This window comes from Myodes glareolus, chromosome 18, assembly GCF_982192425.1.
Source record: "Myodes glareolus chromosome 18, mMyoGla1.1, whole genome shotgun sequence".
Taxonomy (NCBI): domain Eukaryota; kingdom Metazoa; phylum Chordata; class Mammalia; order Rodentia; family Cricetidae; genus Myodes; species Myodes glareolus.
In genome coordinates this window covers 38,554,639-38,576,567 of record NC_142043.1, presented here as the reverse complement: position 1 = coordinate 38,576,567, position 21,929 = coordinate 38,554,639, and the positions used below count along the sequence as shown (strand labels likewise).

General features: G+C 42.2%; 1 protein-coding gene across 50 annotated transcripts in view; it reads right to left on the bottom strand.

Moving 5' to 3' along the window:
• Nucleotides 1–21,929, bottom strand: part of Map4k4 (mitogen-activated protein kinase kinase kinase kinase 4) — a 145,013-nt gene that overhangs the window by 73,667 nt on the left and 49,417 nt on the right. For all 50 annotated transcript variants that reach the window (XM_085679557.2, XM_085679555.2, XM_085679567.2 and 47 more), the window contains exon 3: nucleotides 10,507–10,563. In XM_085679557.2, the coding sequence (XP_085535683.1) occupies nucleotides 10,507–10,563 (57 nt within the window). The remainder of the gene's footprint in view (nucleotides 1–10,506; nucleotides 10,564–21,929) is intronic.

Genomic DNA, 21,929 nt, shown 5'->3' with positions numbered 1-21,929 from the left:
GCAAAAGTATTTTTAAAATCTACTGAAGCACTTCTTTCCATTGTTTTCTTCTCTTCCTAACAACTTAATGAAAGACCACAACTTTCTTTAGTTCTAGGGCAAAGGGGAGTCCAGGACCTTTAGTGGAGAGTAGGAATTAGAGAAGAGTCTATGTGGAGTTCAGCAGGCATTGTCAGAAGGGAAATAGCTACAAAGACAACGCCTACCTATTTTGTATAAACATCTCTCATTCACAAAAGAAACGGTTGCCCCCAGGAAGCATTTTGTCTCCTGGACCTGCTACTGCCCTCACTGTTGCTCCCTATGAGGGATCACGGCACCAATAGCCATGGCTACAGGGGTCTGTCTGTCTCTCCAGGCTCTGTGAGAGAGTGCAGCCAACAGGGTAGGATGGTGAGATCTCAGGCTGGCTTGGGATGTTGTTTGGCTCTAGCTCCCTCTGCCGCTATCTTGATTCCTTCCCAACCTCCACAAGGGAGAAGACAAGCCGCCAGCTCACAGGGTCAGGAGAAAAGTTCCCCAGTCTCCCAGAAGATATGGAGGAGACATGAAGTGTGGTTCAGAAGGAAGACAAAAGGGCACTGTGTAGAACTGTTTATACTGTCAGCCTCAAACTAAAGCTCAGGGCCTGAGTCTAACAAGCTTCGCTGTAGATGAAAATGCCCAGGTGTCTTTGGAAGGACGTGTGTCTGCCCACGTGCCTCCAGGGCACCGGAGGTCTGTGCCTAGACTCCTCCAAACTTCTAATGCATCTCCCCACGCCCATGCTCATCTTACTTTGTAGCCTCATGCTCTAAAATAACACGGTAAGGAGAAAGAACAGAATAATGGAAGGACAAAAGACAGATATAAAAAAATATTTAGTTGTACAAAATACGTTGAGTAATTTTTATTTCTTTATTTTACTTAGAAAAATAAACTTGAACTAAAATATGTAGACATCCAATCTGAATGTGAAGTGTTCATTAACACTAAGCACATCCTGCCACAAAAAGTTTTAAAAAGAATAAATGTTTCTACAGCATAGTTAACCATTCTAGTTCACCGCAGCAGCAAACATGCAATAAGAGCACCAGGAGGCCTTAAAATATCTTCAGCAAATGGTGTTTTCAGGGCTGGAGAGGTGGCTCAGTGGTTAAGAGCACCAGTTGCTATTCCAGAGGATCTGGGTTCAATTCCCAGCACCCATATGGCAGCTCACAACTGTCTCTAACTCCAGTTCCAGAGGATCCAGAGCCCTCTTCTGGCCTCCACTGGCACACACGCACGTGGTGCAGACAAATGTGCATGTAAAATCAACATACACATAAAATACAATGATAAAGTCACTTTTAAAATGATATTTTAATGTACTGAGAGAGAATGATGAAGCAAGGAAGCATGTTTATCAAGTAAAAAGTACTTAACTAGGTGCTTTTGCCCTGATAAAAAGCCTACAAGATAGGAATTATTTTTTCATTCTATATACAAGCAAACTGCAGTGTTATCTTGTTTAATCCTGAGTAATATTCTAAAGAATGATGTAAGATTGACTGTCTCCAGGAGAAAGCAAGGACATGAACATAAAATACTAGAGGCTTACAACTGTAAACTCAACTTGGAAGGCACTTATGTTCTTCAAATGGATGTCTACAGGTAAAAAAGGCTAAGGCATTTTCTATTCATTCAGTGACAAAGTCTTTGTCTTCTTAACAAGGTTCAGCCTACTTTATTTGGGGCAATCCTCCTGTCTCCAAAGTGCTGGAATTACAGATATGGTCAGTTTAATAATTTCTTTTCTTGGGACATGCAATGTAAGTGTGAAAGTATAAAGAACATATCATGTTACTATTTATGATTGCTAGCATTTCTGGGTTGTGTGTGTGTGTGTGTATGTGGGTGTGTGGCGGGGTGTTTTGTTTTGTTTGAGACAGGGTTTCTCTTTGTAGCCCTAACTGTCCTGGAACTCACTCTGTAGACCAGGCTGGCCTCAAACTCAAGAGATACACCTGCCTCTGCCTGCACCACTATATCTGGTGATTGTTAGCATTCCTATTTAATTACGATACCTGCAATTATAAAAAGGATATGAAAATGAGATTAATTTTCTTGGCCAAAGAAACCGATATTGTATGCAAGTAATTAATGGTGCCTACCATTGGAGTCTTAATGTGAAATGTCTTTCATAAGTTCACGTGTCTGAAAATTTGGCCCTAGTAGGTGGGCACTATTTAAGAAGATTATGAAACCGTTAGGTTTGCTGGAGAGAGTAGGTAAAGGGGGTGAACCCCGTTCCATTTCCTGTTCATATCCTGCTCCCCAACTACAGATGCAGTGTGGCCTGCCAGCCTCCCACCCGGCACTGCCCTTCCTCAAACTGAACCCGAGTAGACCTTTCCCCTTCTGTCACAACACGCAAGGGAGCCAGGAGGAAATCAGTGCTGAGAAGTCAAGTCATTGCTGTGGCAAATCTGATCATGTATGACAGAGTATGTGACGAATCCATACACTCTGGGAACAGGTTTCCCAGGAGGAATGAGAGAAGTTCGCTGTGCAGGCTAAAACCCCTATAATTTATAAACAGTCCTTACCAGGGCATTTCAGTCAGAATATGGAAGACAAGAATGCATAGAGAAATGTGGCAATGGCGTCCTAACTCATAAGGCTTACCCTTCAGGGAAAACATGGACTCTCGGGAAGGCAGGCAGAAGCCGTCAGGCTGCGCACCGTCAAAGAATCTGGCTGCACCATGTTCATGTCCCAAGAAACTGAGTAAGGATGATTTAAAAGTAATGGACTAATACGTTTGGCAGAGGGGGTTTCAAGGCAGGACAGCATTCAGGTGGTAGCAGTTTTTATCACTTTCACTAAGGTCTACAGGGGAAAAAAAGCACCAAATGACAGAAGATATAAACAATAAGCAGTTTGTTGAAAAAAAGGGTTCAAACAAATTTAACTTTGCAGCCACAGATCTTCCTGGAAAGAGACTAAAATGGCTCAGTCTCCTGGTCTGTACTAGAACAAAAGGAAGGGTACCTTAAGGGCACGATCCCATCAAAGTCCCCAATTTGCTGTGGAATACGCCTTCTGAACAGTCTCGAAGATTTATCACTCAAATTTGTTTAATAAAAAGGTGACTGGCCAGTAGGCAGGCCGGAAGCATAGGCAGGACAACCAAACCAAGGAAGCTGGGATGATGAAGGACAGAGTTAGAAGAGACGCCAGCAGATGCAGAGAAAGCAGGACGTGTAGAAAATGAGGTAACAAGTCATGGGTCACAAGGCAGAGGGTTAATTAGAAATGTGTGATAACTTAAAATGTTAAGAGTTAGCTAGCAACAAATCTGAGCTATTTTGGCCGACCACTTATAACTAATATTTTCTGAGTGGTTACTTGGGTGTGGCCGCCGGCCCAGGAAAGCTCCGCCTACACCCATCTACAAAACTGGGAGTGCTCAAGGTGGTCCTTGATCTAGAAATCAGCTGCCGGGGAAAGTACACACAGAGGCTGTTGCAAACTGTGGTCCAAGGAGCCAGGCTTGGCCCTAAGCTAGCAGCAGACCTTGGCAGTATCAACCACCTCCAGTATAAAAAACAAAAGACTGAGGGACCCTGAAGTTTTCTGCCAAGGTTTTGTAGAATCACTGAAGGTCAAGCAATCCGTGGCAGGCTTGGAGTGACTTCAAGGAGGCCCTGAGAAGTCAGTATATGAGAGTAAGGCCGAAATTGCAATGAAACCTCAGGATTGGAGGGGGTGGAACCGTGGACAGCAGCTGAAAAAGCTAGAGGCACAGAATGGAGCCAGCCAGGACAGGCTGTGTGTGCACAAGCAGCAAGGGCAGCAGGGCGACCTAACCTACGGGAGAGCCCCAGGTACCTGACATGGAGCTGCAGGATTAGGTGTTTGTCCTGATGGGTTTCAGTCTTGTTTTGGTCTGATAATTTCTTACTATGTCCCAATTCCTCCCTTTTGAAAGTGGAATATTTATTTTGTGGCATTATATAATTTCTTTGATTCTATGTGAGCTCACAGTTAAGCAAACTGTCTCAGAAAACACTTTGAACTTTTGAAATGCTTGACATGTTAAGACTATGGGGACTATGTGATTGGAATGGATGCACTGTGTATTATGTAATGGCCATGGGTCCGTGGGGAACAGGGACAGAACATTGTGGTTTGGATGTGAAATTTCTACCATAGATTGGTGTGTGTGAAAGCGTGGTCCCCAGCTGGCCGTGGTGTTTAGGACGCTTGTGGACCCTTTAAGAAGTAGCACCTTGAGAGAGAGGAAATGGGTCACTGGAAGTGGGCTTGATAGACAACTTCACTTCCTGTTCATCCTTTCCTTCCTGACTGCCTACACCTGTCCCCAAGCCATGCAAGCCATGATCACCTTGCACTTGAAGTCAGAATAAATTTCCTTCTTCTAATTGCTTATTGCCAATTACTTTGTCATACTAACAAGGAAAAATAGCTAATAAAACACTAAAATGAACACTGTATTTAATATGCTACAAATAGGAATCTTAATACTTAAAACAAGATTGGAACCATATTCTGGTAATGACCACAGTGCTTTGGAAGAAAAACTATTTCTCTGAGTTTCAATTGTCCAAAAAGTGGAGACTTTCAACCTGAAAACAAGAAAACATTTAAGAAAAACTTAAAAAAAACTGTCCCCAGTTTTTTTTCTGGGGAGTGATAGACAGTTAATCTCAACTGCCAACCTGGAAGGTGAGTCTGCAGGGGATTATCCTGATCAGGGTAGCACCATTCCCTGTATCAGTCTGCACTCCCACCAGTAATGGAGGCGTGTTCCCTTTATCCCAGATTCTCTCCAACATACGTTGTCATCTGTCTTGTTGACCGTGTCCTTTGCTTTACAGAAACTTTTCAGTTTCTGGAGGTCCCATTTATTAATTGTTTCTCACAGTGTCTGAGATTCTGGAGTTATTTTTAGGAAGTGGTTTCCTCTGCGTTTCTCTTCTATGAGGTTCAGTGTGGCTGGCTTTATGTTGAGGTCTTTGATCCATTTGGACTTGAGTTTTGTGATAGATATGGATATATTTTCGTTCTTCTACATGTTGATATTCAGTTATGCCAGCACCAAAACATATAAAATGGAAAAACGAAAGCATATTCATTTTTTTGCTTCTTTGTCAAAAATCAGGTGTTCCTAGGTGTGTGAATTGATACCTGGGTCTTTGATTTGGTTCTATTGGTCCTCCTGTCTGTTCTTATGCCAATACCAGGCTGTTTTCAGTACTATAGCTCTGTAGTAGAGTTTGAAGTCAGAGATTGTGATGCCTCCAGAAGTTCTTTTATTGTACAAGATTGTTTTGGCTATCTTGGGCTTTTTGTTTTTCCATATGAAGTTGAGTATTGTTCTTTCGAGATCTGTGAAGAATTTTGCTGAAATTTTGATGGTCATTTCATCGAATCTGTACATTTTTTTTGGTAAAATTGTCATTTTTACTATGTTAATTCTACCTATCCAAGAGCATGGAAGATTTTTCCATTTTCTGGTATTTTCTTCAGTTTCTTTCTTCAAAGATTTAAAGTTCTTGTCATACAAGTCTTCCACTTGTTTGGGTAGAGTTACTCCAAGACATGTTATTTGTGATCATTGTGAAGGGTTATATTTCTCTGATTTCTTTCTCAGCCCATTTATCATCTGTATGAAGAAGAGCTATTGATTTTTTTGAGTTAATCTTGTATCCTGTGACAATACTGAAGGTGTTTATGAGTTGTAGAAGTTCCTCGGTAGAATTTTTGGGGTTGCTTATACAGACTATCATCAGCAAATAGTGAGAGTTTGACTTCTTTTCCGATTTGTGTCCCCTTGATCTCCGTTTGTTGTCTTATTGCTCTAACTAGGACCTCAAGAACTATATTGAATAGATATGGAGAGAGTGGACAACCTGATTTCAGTGGAATCACTTTGAGTTTCTCTGCATTTAGTTTGGTGTTGGCTGTTGGCTTGGTGTGTATTGCCTTTATCATGTTTAGATATGTTACTTGTATTGTTATTGTATTGTTACTTGTACTGCTCTCTCCAAGACCTTTATCATAAAGGGATGTTGCATTTTGTTGAAGGCTTTTTAAACTTCTAAAGAAATGATCATGTAGTTTTGTTTTTCAGTTTGTTTATATGGTGGATTACATTGACAAATTTTAGTATGTTGAACCATCCCTGCATCTCTGGAGGAAGCTGACTAGATCAAGTTGGATGATTTTTCTCATGTGTTCTTGGATTCGGTTTGCCAGTATTTTACTGAGTATTTTTGCATCACAGTGAGATTGGTCTTTATGTGGTCTGTTTCAGGGTAATTGTAACCTCATAAAAAGAGTCTGGCAATGTTCCTTCTGTTCCTATTGTGTGGAACAATTTGAGAAGTATTGGTATTATTAGTTCTTCTTTGAAAATCTTGTAGAATTCTGCACTGAAACCATCTAGTCCAGGGCTTATTTTGGTTGGGAGACTTTTGATGACTGTTTCTACTTCTTTAGCAGTTATAGGTCTATTTAATTTGCTTCTCTGGTCTTGATTTAATTTTAGTAAGTGACATTTATCCAAAAAGTTGTCCATTTCCTTTTTCCAATTCTGCTAAATACAAGTTTTCAAAATATGACCTAATGGTCGTCTGGATTTCCTCCGTGCCTGTTGTTAAGCCCTTCTTTTCATTTCTGATTTTGTTAATTTGGATATTCTCTCTCTGCCTTTTGGTTAGCTTGGATAAAGAAAATGCTTATTTTCTTGATTTTCTTGAATAACCAACTCTTTGTCTCATTGATTCTTTGTATTGTTTTTTTTTGTTTCCATTTTGTTGATTTATGCTCTCAATTTGATTATTTCCTATCATCTAGTCCTCCTGAGTGAGTTTACTTCTTTTTGTTCCAGAGCTTTCAAATGTTCTGTTAACTTACTAGTGTGATTTTTTTTTTCAGTTTCTTTATGTAGGCTTTGGTGTTATGAACTTTCCTCTTAACACTGCTTTCACTGCGTCCCATAAATTTGGGTATGTTGTGTGGTCATTTTCATTGAATTTTATAGGAAGTCTTTAATTTCTTCCTTTATTACTCCCTTGACCCACTGATGGTCCAGGTGAGCATTGTTTAATTTCCTTCTGGTGATCAATCTTCCAGGTGCCAGTGGATCCTAGGCTCAGATGGTTGATCCTCGTGGTGCAGTCAGGGCCAAGGTTCCAGTCAGCCCATGGTGGTCACTTGGTGTTCCCAAAAAGGTTGCTCAGAGCTCCTGGGGGGGTCGATCTGCAATACCGAGGTTCGTTTGGGCCTGTTTCCAGAGTGGTTGATTGCTTCGGACTGTTTCCACTAAGGTAGCTGCCATGGCCTGCTTTGGCGGAGGTAGCTGGCTCAGGTCTGTTCCCTCAGTGGTGGCTCCCTTGTTGCCCATTCCTTTTTTGCTCCTTGCTCTTTTCTTCTATTTATTCTTTCTGCCTGCCAGCCCACCTATCCTCTCTCCTGCCTCATTATTGGCCATTCAGCTCTTTATCAGACCATGGGTGCTTTAGGGAGGCAAAGTATCACAGTTTCACAGAGTCAAACAAATGTAAATAAAAGAATGCAACACATTTTTGCACTATTAAATAAATGTTCCACAGCATAAACAAATGTTAACGCATCTTTAAATAATATTCTACAACAGACTCATGTCAAAACACCCCAGAGCAAAACATGAATTCTTGGTTGGTTGTGTCCAGGTTCTTCACATAACCAAGTAAACTGGGTGAAGCAGGCCTACATTTCCCCACTCCATACAGCTGGTGCTGGAGCTAGATTCACTCAGGCTGCCAATAGTTAACTGAGTGATAGAATCATGCCTTAGTCTTCCCACCCATACCATTCTTCCCTTCTGAGCCTGTAACAACCATTCAGTTTCTCCTAACAAGTCACAGTCTGATCCCCACCCACCAAGAACTAGCTTTTGTGCCATTTTGTCCCTGAGATGAAACAGAGTAGAAATCAGACAGAACCTTGCTATCCAATGACATCTCCCCGCTGGAGCTCAGGTCTGGTGCGAAATCTCTCCTATGTGCCACCCAGGTTCCAGCCAGGCCTACAAGTTCACAGGCAAAGCCTAGAAGCTACTGATGTTCAGAGCAGACAAGAGCATGTTCTCCATGCAGCTGAACATGGTCTTCTATTCATAATCAACACTTACTCTAGATCCTTTCTGAGCCCCAGGCTACAACAGAGGTCAGTACAAGAAAAGCACATGTAAGAAATATTACTCAATATAATACAATACACTCAATGATTGATTGAAGGCTGGTTCTTTTTAAGGGTCACACTCTGGTTTTCACTTTACTGGAATACATGAGCTTTGCATTAATTATTTCAAAAGAAACCCTGAATATACTTGTGTCATGCATTTGCCCACTGTTGCCTTACTTTTCAGGAAAGAAAACACACAGTTGGTGGGTAGGTCAGTGATACAGCACTTATTTAGCTATATTTAGGACACACAAGGTCCTCATTAATCCCCAGCATAGAAAATAACAATAATAATAACAACAATAATAATACAATACAAAAGCATCCAGTACATGTATACGTTTGCATGTACTTTATAGATGTTCTCACAGACTCATGATTGGAAGAGAAATATACCAAGGCACACAGTGGCTACTGCACAAAGGTGGAAGGATGTAACTTTTCTTTATATTCTCCTATATATTACAATCTCTTTCTCTGGTGACCATGTACTGCACATTTATCAGACTCTGCCTTACATAAGGAGGTCCTCCACTTGAAGTCTATCTGAGGTTGAAGGTAACATACCAAGAGGCCACAGCAGCTATTCAGGAAGCACAGCACAGGCTAAAGACACTGAGTCCTAAATTCTGGATTTATAAATATCCAAAGCTTAAGGCTTACTTTTTTTTTTAGTTTTGTTTTGTTTTTGTTTTTGAGACAGGGTTTCTTTATATGGCCCTTGCTGTCCAGGAACTTGCTATGTAGGCTGGACTCCTGAACTCATGGAGATCTATGTGCCTCTGGTTCCTGAGTGCAGGGATTAAAGGGTGCATACCCATGCCTGGACCAAAGTCTATATTTAAAATGGTATCGACAAATCTAACAATAAAACAGTCAACAAGTAAGTTTATAAATATTCAAAATTCCTGGACTCTGGGACACCATATCCCAAGATAGCAACAAGAGTCACAGGGGCAGGAATAGAGACTTCAGCAAGAAGGTGCCACTGCCTGGTCCAGTCTCAGAGAGCACTTCACCAAGTTAGAATGTACTACTCTTTCATTGTTCTTTCAAATGTTGATCTGAGCTGCGAATAGGGGGTGGGCCACAGAAGCAGGCAGATCTCCAAGTTCAAAGCCAGTCTACAGAGTGGTTCCAGAACAGCCAGAACAGTTACACAGAGAAACCCTGTCTTGAAAACTAAACAAAAGAAAACAAAAAAATTTTAGCTGAAAAGCATCTCGTTTTCCACTGAGCTATATGCCAAGGTAGGATCCTACATACATATATACAATGTCCATAACATAATTTGTTAAGCAGATCTTTTGGATACCAACCAAATACATTTTCCTCTTAAAAGTCTCCTTATGTTCTCTGACAAAGAAAAGAGGGGCAGTCACCTACTGCCACACCTTCAAATATTTGTCAGATTCAACAGATGTCTTGTGGTCTACCATGTTTTCTAATTCCAACTCACAACCCTGCAGACTGGAGAGGTTCATGTTGCTTGAAAGCAGCAGAGAGGTCAGAGAACACCTCACGAAATTACTGGTGGCACACTGAACTCAGTGTAGCCATTAGCATCCTCAGTAGATTCCAGACGATTTGATGTAAAGACACCCCCAGCTCCTCACACTGTATGTCTATTTTATGAACTAAGTATGCATTCTCAATGCACTCAAACAGGCAGGCCCCTGCATGTCCACATGTGTGGACTCACATTTTGTTTGGCTCAGTTCTCTTTTCCCATGTAAAGCTGCACTGTAAATCCTCAATCATTTAAAGAACTATCTTTTCTCACTAAATTTTGCCAACAATCTACTCAACGTTCTAACAGATGTTTCTCTTACGACCCCTGGGAACTTGGCTGGATGTTTTCTTCTCCCATGATAAAATAAGTAAAAGAAATAGCACAGGTGTAGACTACTAACCACCCTAAGGGAAGCTTTTCCTTCACTCTCTATTCATGTGACCTCCATGATCCTGCCTCTGACTTTTCCTATTAGTTAAGATGTTTCCAATTACACTCCATTTTGTAGCCAAGGATGACACCATGGGGAGGTGTTCTAGGATGGTTGTTTAAAAAAAAAAATAAGCAAATGCTACTACTGACTTAGCTACCTGGGGACCACCTGCAACAACTCAAAATATGTCAACTGGCCTGCCACTGGACCCTGAGCACCAAATACCACAGCAGAGCCATGTGCTCAAGGGATCACAATCTTCAAACACAGAAAGGCTTTTTACTAGGGCAGGAGTAACTTTAAAGTCACGATCCTTTCATAAACATACGTGATCCAGCCTTACCTCAGTGACATCCATAACCTTGATGGCCGCCAGCTGACCTGTTTTAACATGTCGACCCTGAACAAAGAGAAAAGAAAGACTGGTTAATACCAACATTCTGGACAGTCACCCAAACAGAATGGCTAAAGTCTCTCACACAGTATCTCTTCCCTATGCTTGTTCTGTTACTAATAAGAGAAGTTCAAATGAATTTAAATAAAACATCAGTTCTTTTTCTTGTAGGTTTAATCCAAGGTACTTAAAATACTTTGGTTAAATTTATGTATATGTGTGCCTGTGTAAATTTCATGCATTCAGGAGTCATGAAGGTCAGAAGAGGGCATCAGATCCTTCTACAACTGGAGGTAATGGGGGTGGGGGGAGTCCAAGCCACTATTTGGGTGCTGGCAACCAAACCAGAAAACCATCTCTCCAGTCCTCCAATCAATCTAAGTAATGTGTTTGTCTATATATCAGGGTCACCAACCTTTCCTTCAATGGCCGATGGATAGATGGATGGATGGATGGATGGATGGATGGATGGATGGATGGAAGGAAGGATAAAGCTCTAGCTATTTATTTTATGCCATAAATGGATAATTGCATTTTCCTAGTGGAATCCCAATAGTAGCTATTTGATGTCACAAATTATAAAGAATGTCCTCTTTAAAAATCTTCCTACAGACCTAACAGTCAATGCAGGGAGTACAGAGGCTATGATCCAGAGTAAAGAAAGTATACAAAAAGATTCAGAGGCAAGCAAAATAACTTTGTCACAACTATAATTTTTGATCTAGGACCTAAAACTGTGTTGCTCATTCATGTCACCCTGTATTTAAAAAAATCTGGTATAATTCTCCTCTCTCAGGATGGGTTTGGTTATCAGCCTACTCTCCGCAGCAAAGCCTTGCTAGCATTTCTCGAGGCCATAACTAGGAACCATCCAGCTATCTCATACATGAGCTACTTAAGGATGCAGGGTTTATAAATGGCCCTTCTGCAACTACGCAAAGCAGAAATAACAATCTCACATTTCCCGAAGGTCTGTCTATCTTGTGGTCTCATGACAGAAAGAACAAATTTATAACATCAAAGGACAACTCTGTATTTACTCATGGAATTTGGGTAGAAACTCAAGTTACAACAAGGCCAAAGCAGCCCCTGAAATGGTACTATCTGACAACTAGTAGACTGTAATTGAATAACAGCTAGCACACTCAGCAACCAGTAGTGGAGACAGGCTTTAGACTGGTGTATTGAGCTCCATGAAGGATAGGGTACTGTAGTGGTATACTTCATAGGATTGTGAAATACAATAATTGAGATGCAAAAAATACTGTGGGACACTTGGGCAGTGGTCAAATATAACCGCAGAAGATGAGTCTATCCCCTCCATCGGTAACAGCATCAAGCATCTCCCATGACTGTGACAGCACAATCACATAGCCAAATTGTACTTTTCTTGAATTCAAGATGGAAGAGTACACTTAAGACACAGTGTAACCTTACCCTGACTCCGGTGATAGAAAGTACGATGATCTCCTCCCACAGAGCCCTCAATCTTTCAGCCTTTCTACAGTGGCTAAAAGGCTATTTCCAGATCACTACAGCAAACTTCTCACTGCTAGGTGATGGTAGAAAATGCCAGGAGTTGTTTGGGCTTTCTTCACTTTGAGAATATGGGTATGTAATGCTGGACTGGCCCGGATAAAATATAGAGTAGGGACTCTAAATCTAGGAAACTCATGACTCCATCAAAACGCTCTCTCTCCAAAGACTGACACCATGTCATTTTTCTTTATCCCAATTAAGTAACAATACTCTATCAGTGTCATTTCACCACAGTCTGCCTGGTTCACAGCAACCAGAATTACCCCTCAGCACACAACCTCATAGCTTTTGATTCACTTTTGCTTTCCCCGCTCTAGGAAAATGAATTTTTTTTTGGGGGGGGGAGCTAGGCCTGGTAGAGATACAAGCTAAGGAAACGGCCTATTTTTCAACTCCCCTTTGAGTTTCTGACCCCGTCACAATCACCACCTTGCACTTGCAAATATGCAATACACAACACATGTTCCAAGAAAAAGATTCAGGACACCACTACAGCCTGTCTGTACCTTTAATGAAGTTTGTCCCTGTCCCATGGAAAGCACAGAGGAAATGACATTAAGGGAAGTTTTTAAATCCTGGTGAGGAGAGATGTGTCTTAGGCTTTCGTTTATTCTCACAGTTATCTCACTGTCCATTTTCTTTCAACAAACACTGGACATCAAGCGTGGTAGATTTACGCTTCCTCGAGTAAATCTACCACATTTAATCCAAAACTGCTTAACGACATGGTACCTGCTCAGAGAAATGATAATTTGGAAGTGTGTGTGTGTGTGTGTGTGTGTGTGTGTGTGTGTAGAAACACTGTGTTTACCCAATAAGAAAAGCACTATTGGTTGCATGACAGTGAGAAACCAACAGTTCTCCTTTGCTGGAAAAGGCAAAAAGGTAGGTTTTAAGGGAGCAACAATAACCTGAAAACAGTCAATCAAAGAGGAGGTCGGGGGTTCCCTCCCGAGAACTGGAGCTGCGCACAATCTTTCCTCTATCCCAGGACAGACACACGGGTGGCCAGAAACGAAAGGAAGAACGCGATGATTCACCTGGGATGAAAAGCCCTGCCACAAAACCATGCAAACTCTCTGCAGACCAACAGGCAGTGGCATGCACTGCACCCAGCCAAGACAGCAGCTCTCTCGAAAGCTTAGGAAGAGATTTCATCACGGTGTAAAACAGGAAGCAGATCTGGCTGCTTCTCATTCCCACCTAACTTTGTTTCCGAAACCTCTGTTCCTAGATGTGATGTCTTGTTGATTTGGAAAAGTTAGTTGGATTTAAGATGTTCACTGGAGGTTGGAGTACAAGCATGAAGAACTTAGGATGAATGCCTAGGACTCATTCAAAACTGTTGAATGGACCGAATCTCATATGGCAAGAGGAAGGCAGTGACAGAAGCCACAGAAGTCCACAGGCCAGTTAGCCCAATTCATGCAGCAGCAATCAACCAGAGATCCTGGCCCAAGGTTATCCTCTGACCTCCGGACAAATGCACTCACATGCATACACACACAGAGATTAATTTTTTTTAAGTAAAGTTTATGGAGGGGTCTGAAGAGGTGGCTCAGTAGTCAAGGGTGTGTATTGCTCTTCCAGATTTGGTTTCCAGCACCCACGTCAGAAGGCTCACAACCACCTGTAGCTCCAGCACCAGAGGATTCAACATGCTCTTCTGACCACCACAGGTACCTGTACACAGGTGGCATGCATGTACACACACACACACACACACACACACACACACACACACACGCCTTTTGTTAAAAAGAAAACAAAATCTACCCAACGTAGAAGCATTAAGCTTTCCTAGTAAACAAGTCATGTTCAAAAACAAAGCACACACAAAAAATTGTTCCTATTCACACATAATGTGTGGACGTCCAGCCCAGCACGAGAACTAAAGAGAGCAAGACAAGATCCATGGCTTTCTAAAGCAGGGTCTGGTGGCTTCTTGTGCACCCTAGGATTTGAGGCACTTCTGAGGAATGCTGGGAGTGGGAGAAATAGTATTCTCTGGGGAAGAGCATACCAATTGGTTATCCAATACCAAATGGCCGGCCCTGAAAACAGACAAGTAACATTATATAAACTGAACAGGTAATGTTTAGGAATATATATTTATATACACATACACATGTATGTGTGTGCCAATAGTTAATAAAAAAGAAGCCATGAGTTTGAAATAGGTAAAGGAGGGGTATATAGAAAGGTTTGGAGGGAGGAAATGAGAAGAAGAAATGTAATTATAATACAATCTCAAAAATATTTTTTAAAGTTTAAAAAAATGATTGTTTGAGAGGGCCAGACTAAGATTCCCCTATCGCTTACATGCAGTTCATATGAGGAAGGAAAGTCAAAGAGCCACATAGTGCCTCATCTAGACCAACACATCATGGCAGCATCTTATACAGACCACCATGAGGTCAGCTTGAAAATTCCAAGGCCCTCCCTCTTCTGAGTTTGTTTTCTAAAACATATAAAATCTCCACGGCTCTCTGTTATAACAAACAGCATGAGTTCAGTACTAGGCAGTTTGATGACCACTCCATTGATCATCCCAAAGGCAGAGAGAGACAGGTTAACTGGTTCCATACTGTAAACCTCAAAATCACTTAAGAGTGGACTTTACAGGAAGCGTCTTCTAAAAAAATAAATAAATAACAGCGGGGGAGAAGGTACAAGGCAGCCAGACAGCACTGTGAGCCATCTAAGAAAGCTAGTTTAGGTCTTAGAAAGCTTATCACTAGTTTAGGAGACGGTTGAGAGCACTTGAGAAAACAACTAGAATGTTCTAAACATCTCCCTGCAGGGCAGTAGGAATGAGGCAGCAGGAGACCAACAACCCATGATGCAGGTCTCATCACTGCCCTCCAAGAGGTGGCTAAGAACAGGCAGGCTCACACCTTTGCATATCAAATCCTAGAGCTCCTACTTAATACAACTAACGTTGGTGGCTTGTTGCTTCTCCATCTCCCAGGACCAGTGCTTCTTGTGAGCAGGTAGACAGAAGAAGTATTAGAATGTGTATTATGAGATCAGTCAGAACTTGAGTTTTAATTAAAAAAAAGAAAGAAAGAAAAAACACTCCCAAGAGTTTAAGATTAAAAACTTCAATGTCAAATCATACCTTGCTTAAATAAAACAATGCTAAATAAGACTGTGTAAATGGAGATAAGCGTGAGGGAAAAGCAAAAACAGACAATAGGATGACTGCCATATGCCATGCCCCTCCCCAGTCAATGAGTCATCACCTTGCAAAGCGGAGTTAGCAAAGAACAGAAAATTAAATGCATTATGTAGCACATTTTCTTTAAGGGACCAATCTGGAAACTTCCTAAACCTTGAACTCTTCAGTGCCATAAAAATGCTTTTCCTAATGGCTCAGGGACATTGTGAACACCAAGCACTACTCAGTCCTAGCAATTAGAGCACTTCAGGGAACTGTTCGGCCCGGCAGTACAAAGGGCCTAGTCATGGGACTCTACATATCTGTTCTGTCATTTAGAAATTGTCTCAAAACACAATTTCTTAAACCTTTATGGGTCAGACCCCACAAAGGGAGCATAATTAAATATGGGGTCTAAAAAAAGTTAGGGAACAGCAAAAATTTCTGAACTCTTTGTAGAGAAAAATTAATTAAAAACTCAAAATACTTGATTCCAGGTGTTTGCGGCCTCATGGGGATCCTGTCCCTGCAGCCTGGGCTATGCACACAGCTGTATGGACTCTGTACAGCATGTGCCAGATGCCATTCAACACCAAGGAACGATGGTCAAGACACCCCAGCTCAAAGTCAGGCCACTCCCTGCCTAGGGTGAGCCGCACACTTCTTACTGCTTTTATGGAAACCTAACAGTTCTAGTTCAGAAAAGAGATTCTGAATATTTTTCTACTGTCATTCCTCAGCATATAAATACCAAATTAGTATGTGTTTGGATTGTTTTGTGAGAATGTTTGTTTTAGGGGCTAGAACAATGGAAATTTCTGGCTGCAGACAGCTATGACCACGTGTATCTTACCAGTATAACCACCACTCCCTTCATTCACTAGAAAAACTCTCTATTCTTCATACTATATGCAAACTTACCCACTAAGAAATATGCATTCACACTAACTAGTCAATCTGTTCATGCTAAACCTCAAATTCTTTCCTGACGCATTAGGAATGAATTTGGTGTCGGGGTGCAAGCCTTTAATTCCAGCACCCATGCTGGCGTGGTTTACGTGGTGAATTCCACCTCTACACAGGTCTCAAAAAAGGGTAAATACTAGGGACTTGGGAGATAGGAAATAGCACAGTGTGTAATGAGTTCAGATCCCCAGGACCCATGTAAAAAGCTGGTCATGACAGCATGTACCTATAATAAACGCTAGTACTGAGGGTAGAGATAAGATGGTCCACGGACTCACTGCCCAACCAGTCTAGCCAATCAGTGAGCTCCTGATTCAGCAAGACCCTGTTGTAAAAACTAAAAATATAAGGTAGAGATTGAATTGAGGAAGATATTTAACATTGACCTCTGGCCTCCATGAGCACACACATTAGCATCTACAACCATCCACCTGTGACTTTTAGTAAAAACCCTGTTCACTATAATGGTGGCCATCTGTCCAGAATAAAAAACCAAGCAGAAATGTAGCATTATCCCCTCACTTAAGAAGTTTCCATACATTTCTTCCTTGTGACTTTATAGCAACTTCATTTTGTGAAACTATATCCACCACATCACTGTGACTCTGGAAACTAAGTTCAAACATCACTAAAGCACTATGGGTAACGTTTCCCATGGGCTTAGGGACAAGCATCAGCATTTGAGACACTATCAAAAGACAAAAGATCCTGTGAAAAAAGGACTCTGGTTCCATTCTGGGCAGCGGACCCGCCCATGGATTTCCACTCACCACTCACCAACCCTCAATTAAGGTTTCCAACTGTTGCTTCTCTAAAAAGCCCTGCTCCTGAGCCGAGACATAGGTACACTGCTTATGCAGTCAAACGAATCAAAGAGAGAAACAGAGAAAAAAAATCATTTTAAAAATAAGAAAACTTATGGCGCACCTGCTACATGTTATTGTTTACATGTGGCTCCATAGACTGAGGTCACTATAGACTCGGGTGCTGAGTAACAGCCGCAGAAGTTCATGAGCGCCCATACTCAGAGCCTCTGTGTTGTCTGCTACGGCTACACATCTCCCACTTCACATCACCCTAGCACTGTATTACAGCGCTTCCCGGAGGCTCCGAAAGCAGAGTCCACTCTCTAAAGGTTACCAGGGGCATCTTCTCCCTAGTAGCTCGCGGACTAAGCAGGACAGCATAGTTCCTGCAGCTTGTTTGCTGGAGGGTGAGTAGTGGGGTGATATTGGCATTTCACCTTTTTTTGCTGAATATTACAAAATCAGGGCATTACATACTTTAAAAACTTTATTAGTGTATGTTCAGGGTACAAAGCAATGGATTTTGTAACATTTTTGCTCAAGTATATCATGAGCTTTGGGCACGCTCCCTCCCCATTAGCATCTCCTGTCTTCCTTTCCCTCCCTCACTAATTTTCTTCTTCCCAAACACTCACCACTTTTAAAACCCTAGTTAAAATTGGTGTCTTAGACGAGGCCCAGGGATCAGCATCTAAAGCTGAGCTGACGGTTGCCTCTGGGTGCTGACCAAACTAGCAGCAGCTCTCAGCATCCTCCCGGCCTTTACCAACAGAGTCCTGAAAAATATTTTCAAGGCTCCAGACGGCAGTAGGTCTTGACCCATAGCTCAGCCTCTGGAAGAGACCTTTTACTATGCGGGTTTGGTTTTGTTTTAGTCAAATTTGTTTGACCTAAATCTATTGTACCATACCCCATGGACAGTAACATCAGCACACTTCAGTATGTAACACCAAAACCCAAACTGTCAATAAGGAAAAGAGTTGTAAGATCCCCCAAACACTATCACACGTTGCAGTAAGTTGAACATCATAAGACAGCTAATAAGATATGTGGTTGTCTCCAGGATGCACAGAAGAGGCAGGTGTTGAACTGACAAGAAGGAACACAAGAAGCCGGCCCCATGAGGCACCAACAGGAGACTTCTGAGCGCCCTGTCCTCCTTTCCCTGCTCTGATCACACTAACCCACCATGGAAACAGGACCCAGAATAAAACTATGCCAGACATAGGTGAGCGGGAGGTAGCTATGGTCACCCTCCTTTCACCAGGCTGCAAGTTGTTGTTGCTTTTGTTGTCTAAGGCCCTGGAGAGAAGAAGGAAGGGAGAAAAAAGATGGCAAATCATGAATTATTGGACGCTAACCTCTCACCCCTAATGCCAGTCCAGGACCACTCACAGCAGGCGATCAGCAAATAACAAAGAGAAATCCAGTCAGTGGTCTATAAACAAACCTTTATATATGCAATGGCAACAGGGCCAGACCCTGAAGCCCCTTGGTGGCCTTTCCTTCTAGGTTTCCAGCAATTCCACATAAGCAGATTCTCCTTCAACAGGCCACCCAGGATGAGCTCACTGAGACACAACTTCTTCACTGAAAACACAATCAAATGGAGGCAGGAAAGAGGCGGGGGAGGGAAAAAGGAAGGAAGGCAGGTAGATATGAATTAACTAATCTGCCTCTGCAGTAGACAGGACATCGCCTCTCCAGTGCCAGACACCCCTGTTGTCTCTTTTAGGCCAGGTGTCCCATGGCCTGGTCCTCATAGGTATACTATAGGCCTGCGGAGCCACTGCACGATACACAATAAACTTCAGGAATCTATACTGACAGGGAAATATAAACCTACAGATGAATGGTTACAATCTTAATCCAGTCCTTAAAAAAAAGAAACTAAGAACTATATACATCAAGGAGGAGAAAAACAAACAAACAAACCAGGAAACCTATTTGCCATTAAATGTATATACCAACAAAAATGTGATAAAGACAAAACCCAGACACCCAGCTGGAAAGGCCCAGAGCTGCCTCTGTAGAAGACCTGTGGGGCGGTCTGTGTATGACACCAAGGTCCTCCAAGAGCACTAGGTAGACCTCTTAGGGAAAAAACAGCTCGCTCGCTCTCTCATTCTCCCTCCCTCCCTCTCTCTCTCTCTTCACTCAGAGACCAAAGGAAGACCACATGGAAGGCCTTAGGGTAATGGATCTGTTCTAGCTATAGATTCAACAATCCTTACATGTGTTAAAAACTCTATTGAGACTTGTACACACTAAGAAAACTAGTCACTTTTACTTGGCAACTTTTTTAAGTCACTGAGCTGAAGCAGCAATGATTCAAAGCCCTGTGTGTCTCTCAACCCTGGGTTCTCTTTTCCTGTTTCCTCAGTGAGGGGCCCCTCAAGACAGACAGACACATCTGCTCAGAGACTGTGTTTCTTGGCATTGTCTTCCTTCCTTCTCCCCCTTGCCTTCCCTTTTCCTATTCGTTTCACACTGACACTCAAGAAATTCAAAGTTCAGAGTTCCTGGTGATCTGGGTGTCCAGGACAGGGAGAGCTCCTCCTCCAGGGCTAGACTCTTCAGTGCAGTACAAGGACCAGGAATCCCGGAATCCTCCAGCAGCCATAAACACCACCCTACACCAGCATGCATTTCTACTACGGTTTTCTGAAGACCTAATGCAAATAAATCAATTGTATCCATCAGACAAAACAAAGCTGAGGAATCACATGAAGTGGTGAGCAGCCTAGGCTCACATCACCAGTGTCCCCTCACTGGACACCTCCATCTCAAAGTAAGGATGGAAACTAACCTCTGTGGCAACTTTCCTTTGTTCTCCTTGAAAGGAAACATAAAATAATTTCAATCAGGTTTCGAAAAGTAAGTTACAATTGTCCACAATTTAAAAAGAACAAAGTTTATGTGAAAACAAATTATTTTAAAAGTTCTGCTCTGCTTAAGTGGTAGGTGTGTTTCTAATTTGACACTTTAAAAGAATTTTTGCAAAATTCATTAAATTTCACCCCAAGTTCATAAACCAAGTTTAAAATGACTGTAAATCTGGAGAGACCATTTGTCCTTTCAGTGAGAAAAACACATGGAATGATTCTGAATGGTTGCTGGGTGGCCTGCAGTCTTCCTCATTAGGGGCCATGCCTGACTTTATTTGGTCATTGCCCTTTCAATACACATTGAGCCAAGACTTCTGAAGCCCAGTGAAACAATCTCAGGGTAAAGACAGTGGGGTCTGCTGGAGGCCTGGCCCTGCCATGTCAGACTATGCTTGAGAGCTAAGCTCAGGGAGGAAGCTGCTGACCTCACCAGTAGCAATGATATTTCAATCATCTATCACAAGTGCTTCACTGCTGATTTCTGCCTCTATCTAAGGAAGAGAAAGTGTGCAGTGACCGCAGTCTTCCTTTAATTGCCCCTCCTGCTTTCAAATGGCAGGTAGTCTTCAATTCAACCTGTGAATGAAGGATAAATAGGGGAAACCCACTGTGAACTACATGTACAATCTACATTCATCTGGATCCTGGTCACAATTGCACAGCACCTGGTAACAGTTGTCTGCCCAGCAAACTGCCTCTTATAATCACTTTAGCTCCTATAACTGGCTGCCACCAAGACAACACCCCAAGAACCCGATTAATCTTCTCAGTTCGATGAAATGGGAAGGGGGCTGGAGAGATGGCTCAGCGGGTAAGAGCACTGCCTGCTGTTCCAAAGGTCCTGAGTTTAATTCCCAGCAATCATATGGTGGCTCACAAGCATCTGTAATGAGATCTGGTGCCCTCTTGAGAAAGAGACCTGGTCAGTTGTCCTCATCAACGTAGACCATGAATCCCAATATGGACAAGATTCAACAGAACTGCCATATAAGGGCTGCCCATGCATGCTTCAGCACTGCCAGGGCATAAATTTCATTTTTCAAATTCGATGTAATGGAGATGACCAAAGAAAAATACTGAGTCCTATCCTCTTAAGAAACAAGGCCAAGCTGGGCAGTGGGCACACACCTTTAATCCCAGCACTCAAGAAGCAGAGGCAGGTGGATCTCTGTGAGTTTGAGGGCAGCCTGGTCTAAAAGAGCTAGTTCCAGGACAGACAGGATTATTACACAGAGAAACCCTGTTTCCAAAAATAACAAAAACAGAGGGGAGGGGAGGGGAAGGGAAGGGAGGGAAGGAAAAGGGAGGGCAGGGGAGGGAAGGGAGGGGAGGGCAGGGGAGGGCAGGGGAGGGCAGGGGAGGGGAGGGGAGGAGAGGGGAAGAAAAGGAAAAGGAAAAGGAAAAGGAAAAGGAAAAGGAAAAGGAAAGGAAAGGAGAGGAGAACAAGGCCAGGAGGAAGATAAGCTGTTGCTAATCACATTGTTTGCATTGACACAGTTTTACACAGTAATATTTTTTATTCTGTAAAACTTCAAAACAAGCCAGGTGTGGCAGTGCATGTCTATATCCCAGCACGTGGGAGAGTGTGGTAAATAGAGCGTTCCTGAGTCCAAGCCAAGCCTCTCTTATATACGGGAATGCTGCCTCAAAAGATAAGGCAGTAATGTAGTTAAACAGCTTAAGTAATTGTAGTAATGAGGTACACGTCACGGGAAAAATACACAAATAAGTAACCATTATGAAAAATTTAAAAATCGTGTTTCAATTCATTTCTTAAAAAAGTTTAGAAATAACTTTATATTGAACAACTGCATCAATTTCTATTAAGCCACCACACTCAAAAGGCAGTGTGAACTGTGGGAGAGAACAGGTAGGAAAAGACAGCAGGTCTAAGGACAAGCAGCGGTGTGTGTTACAGCTCACTCTAGCCCAGTTATTAGCAAACCAGGCTGCCACAGCAACTATTAAAGCAAACTTCATACCTAATTAAAGGCTAAGACAACTTGCCTTGCC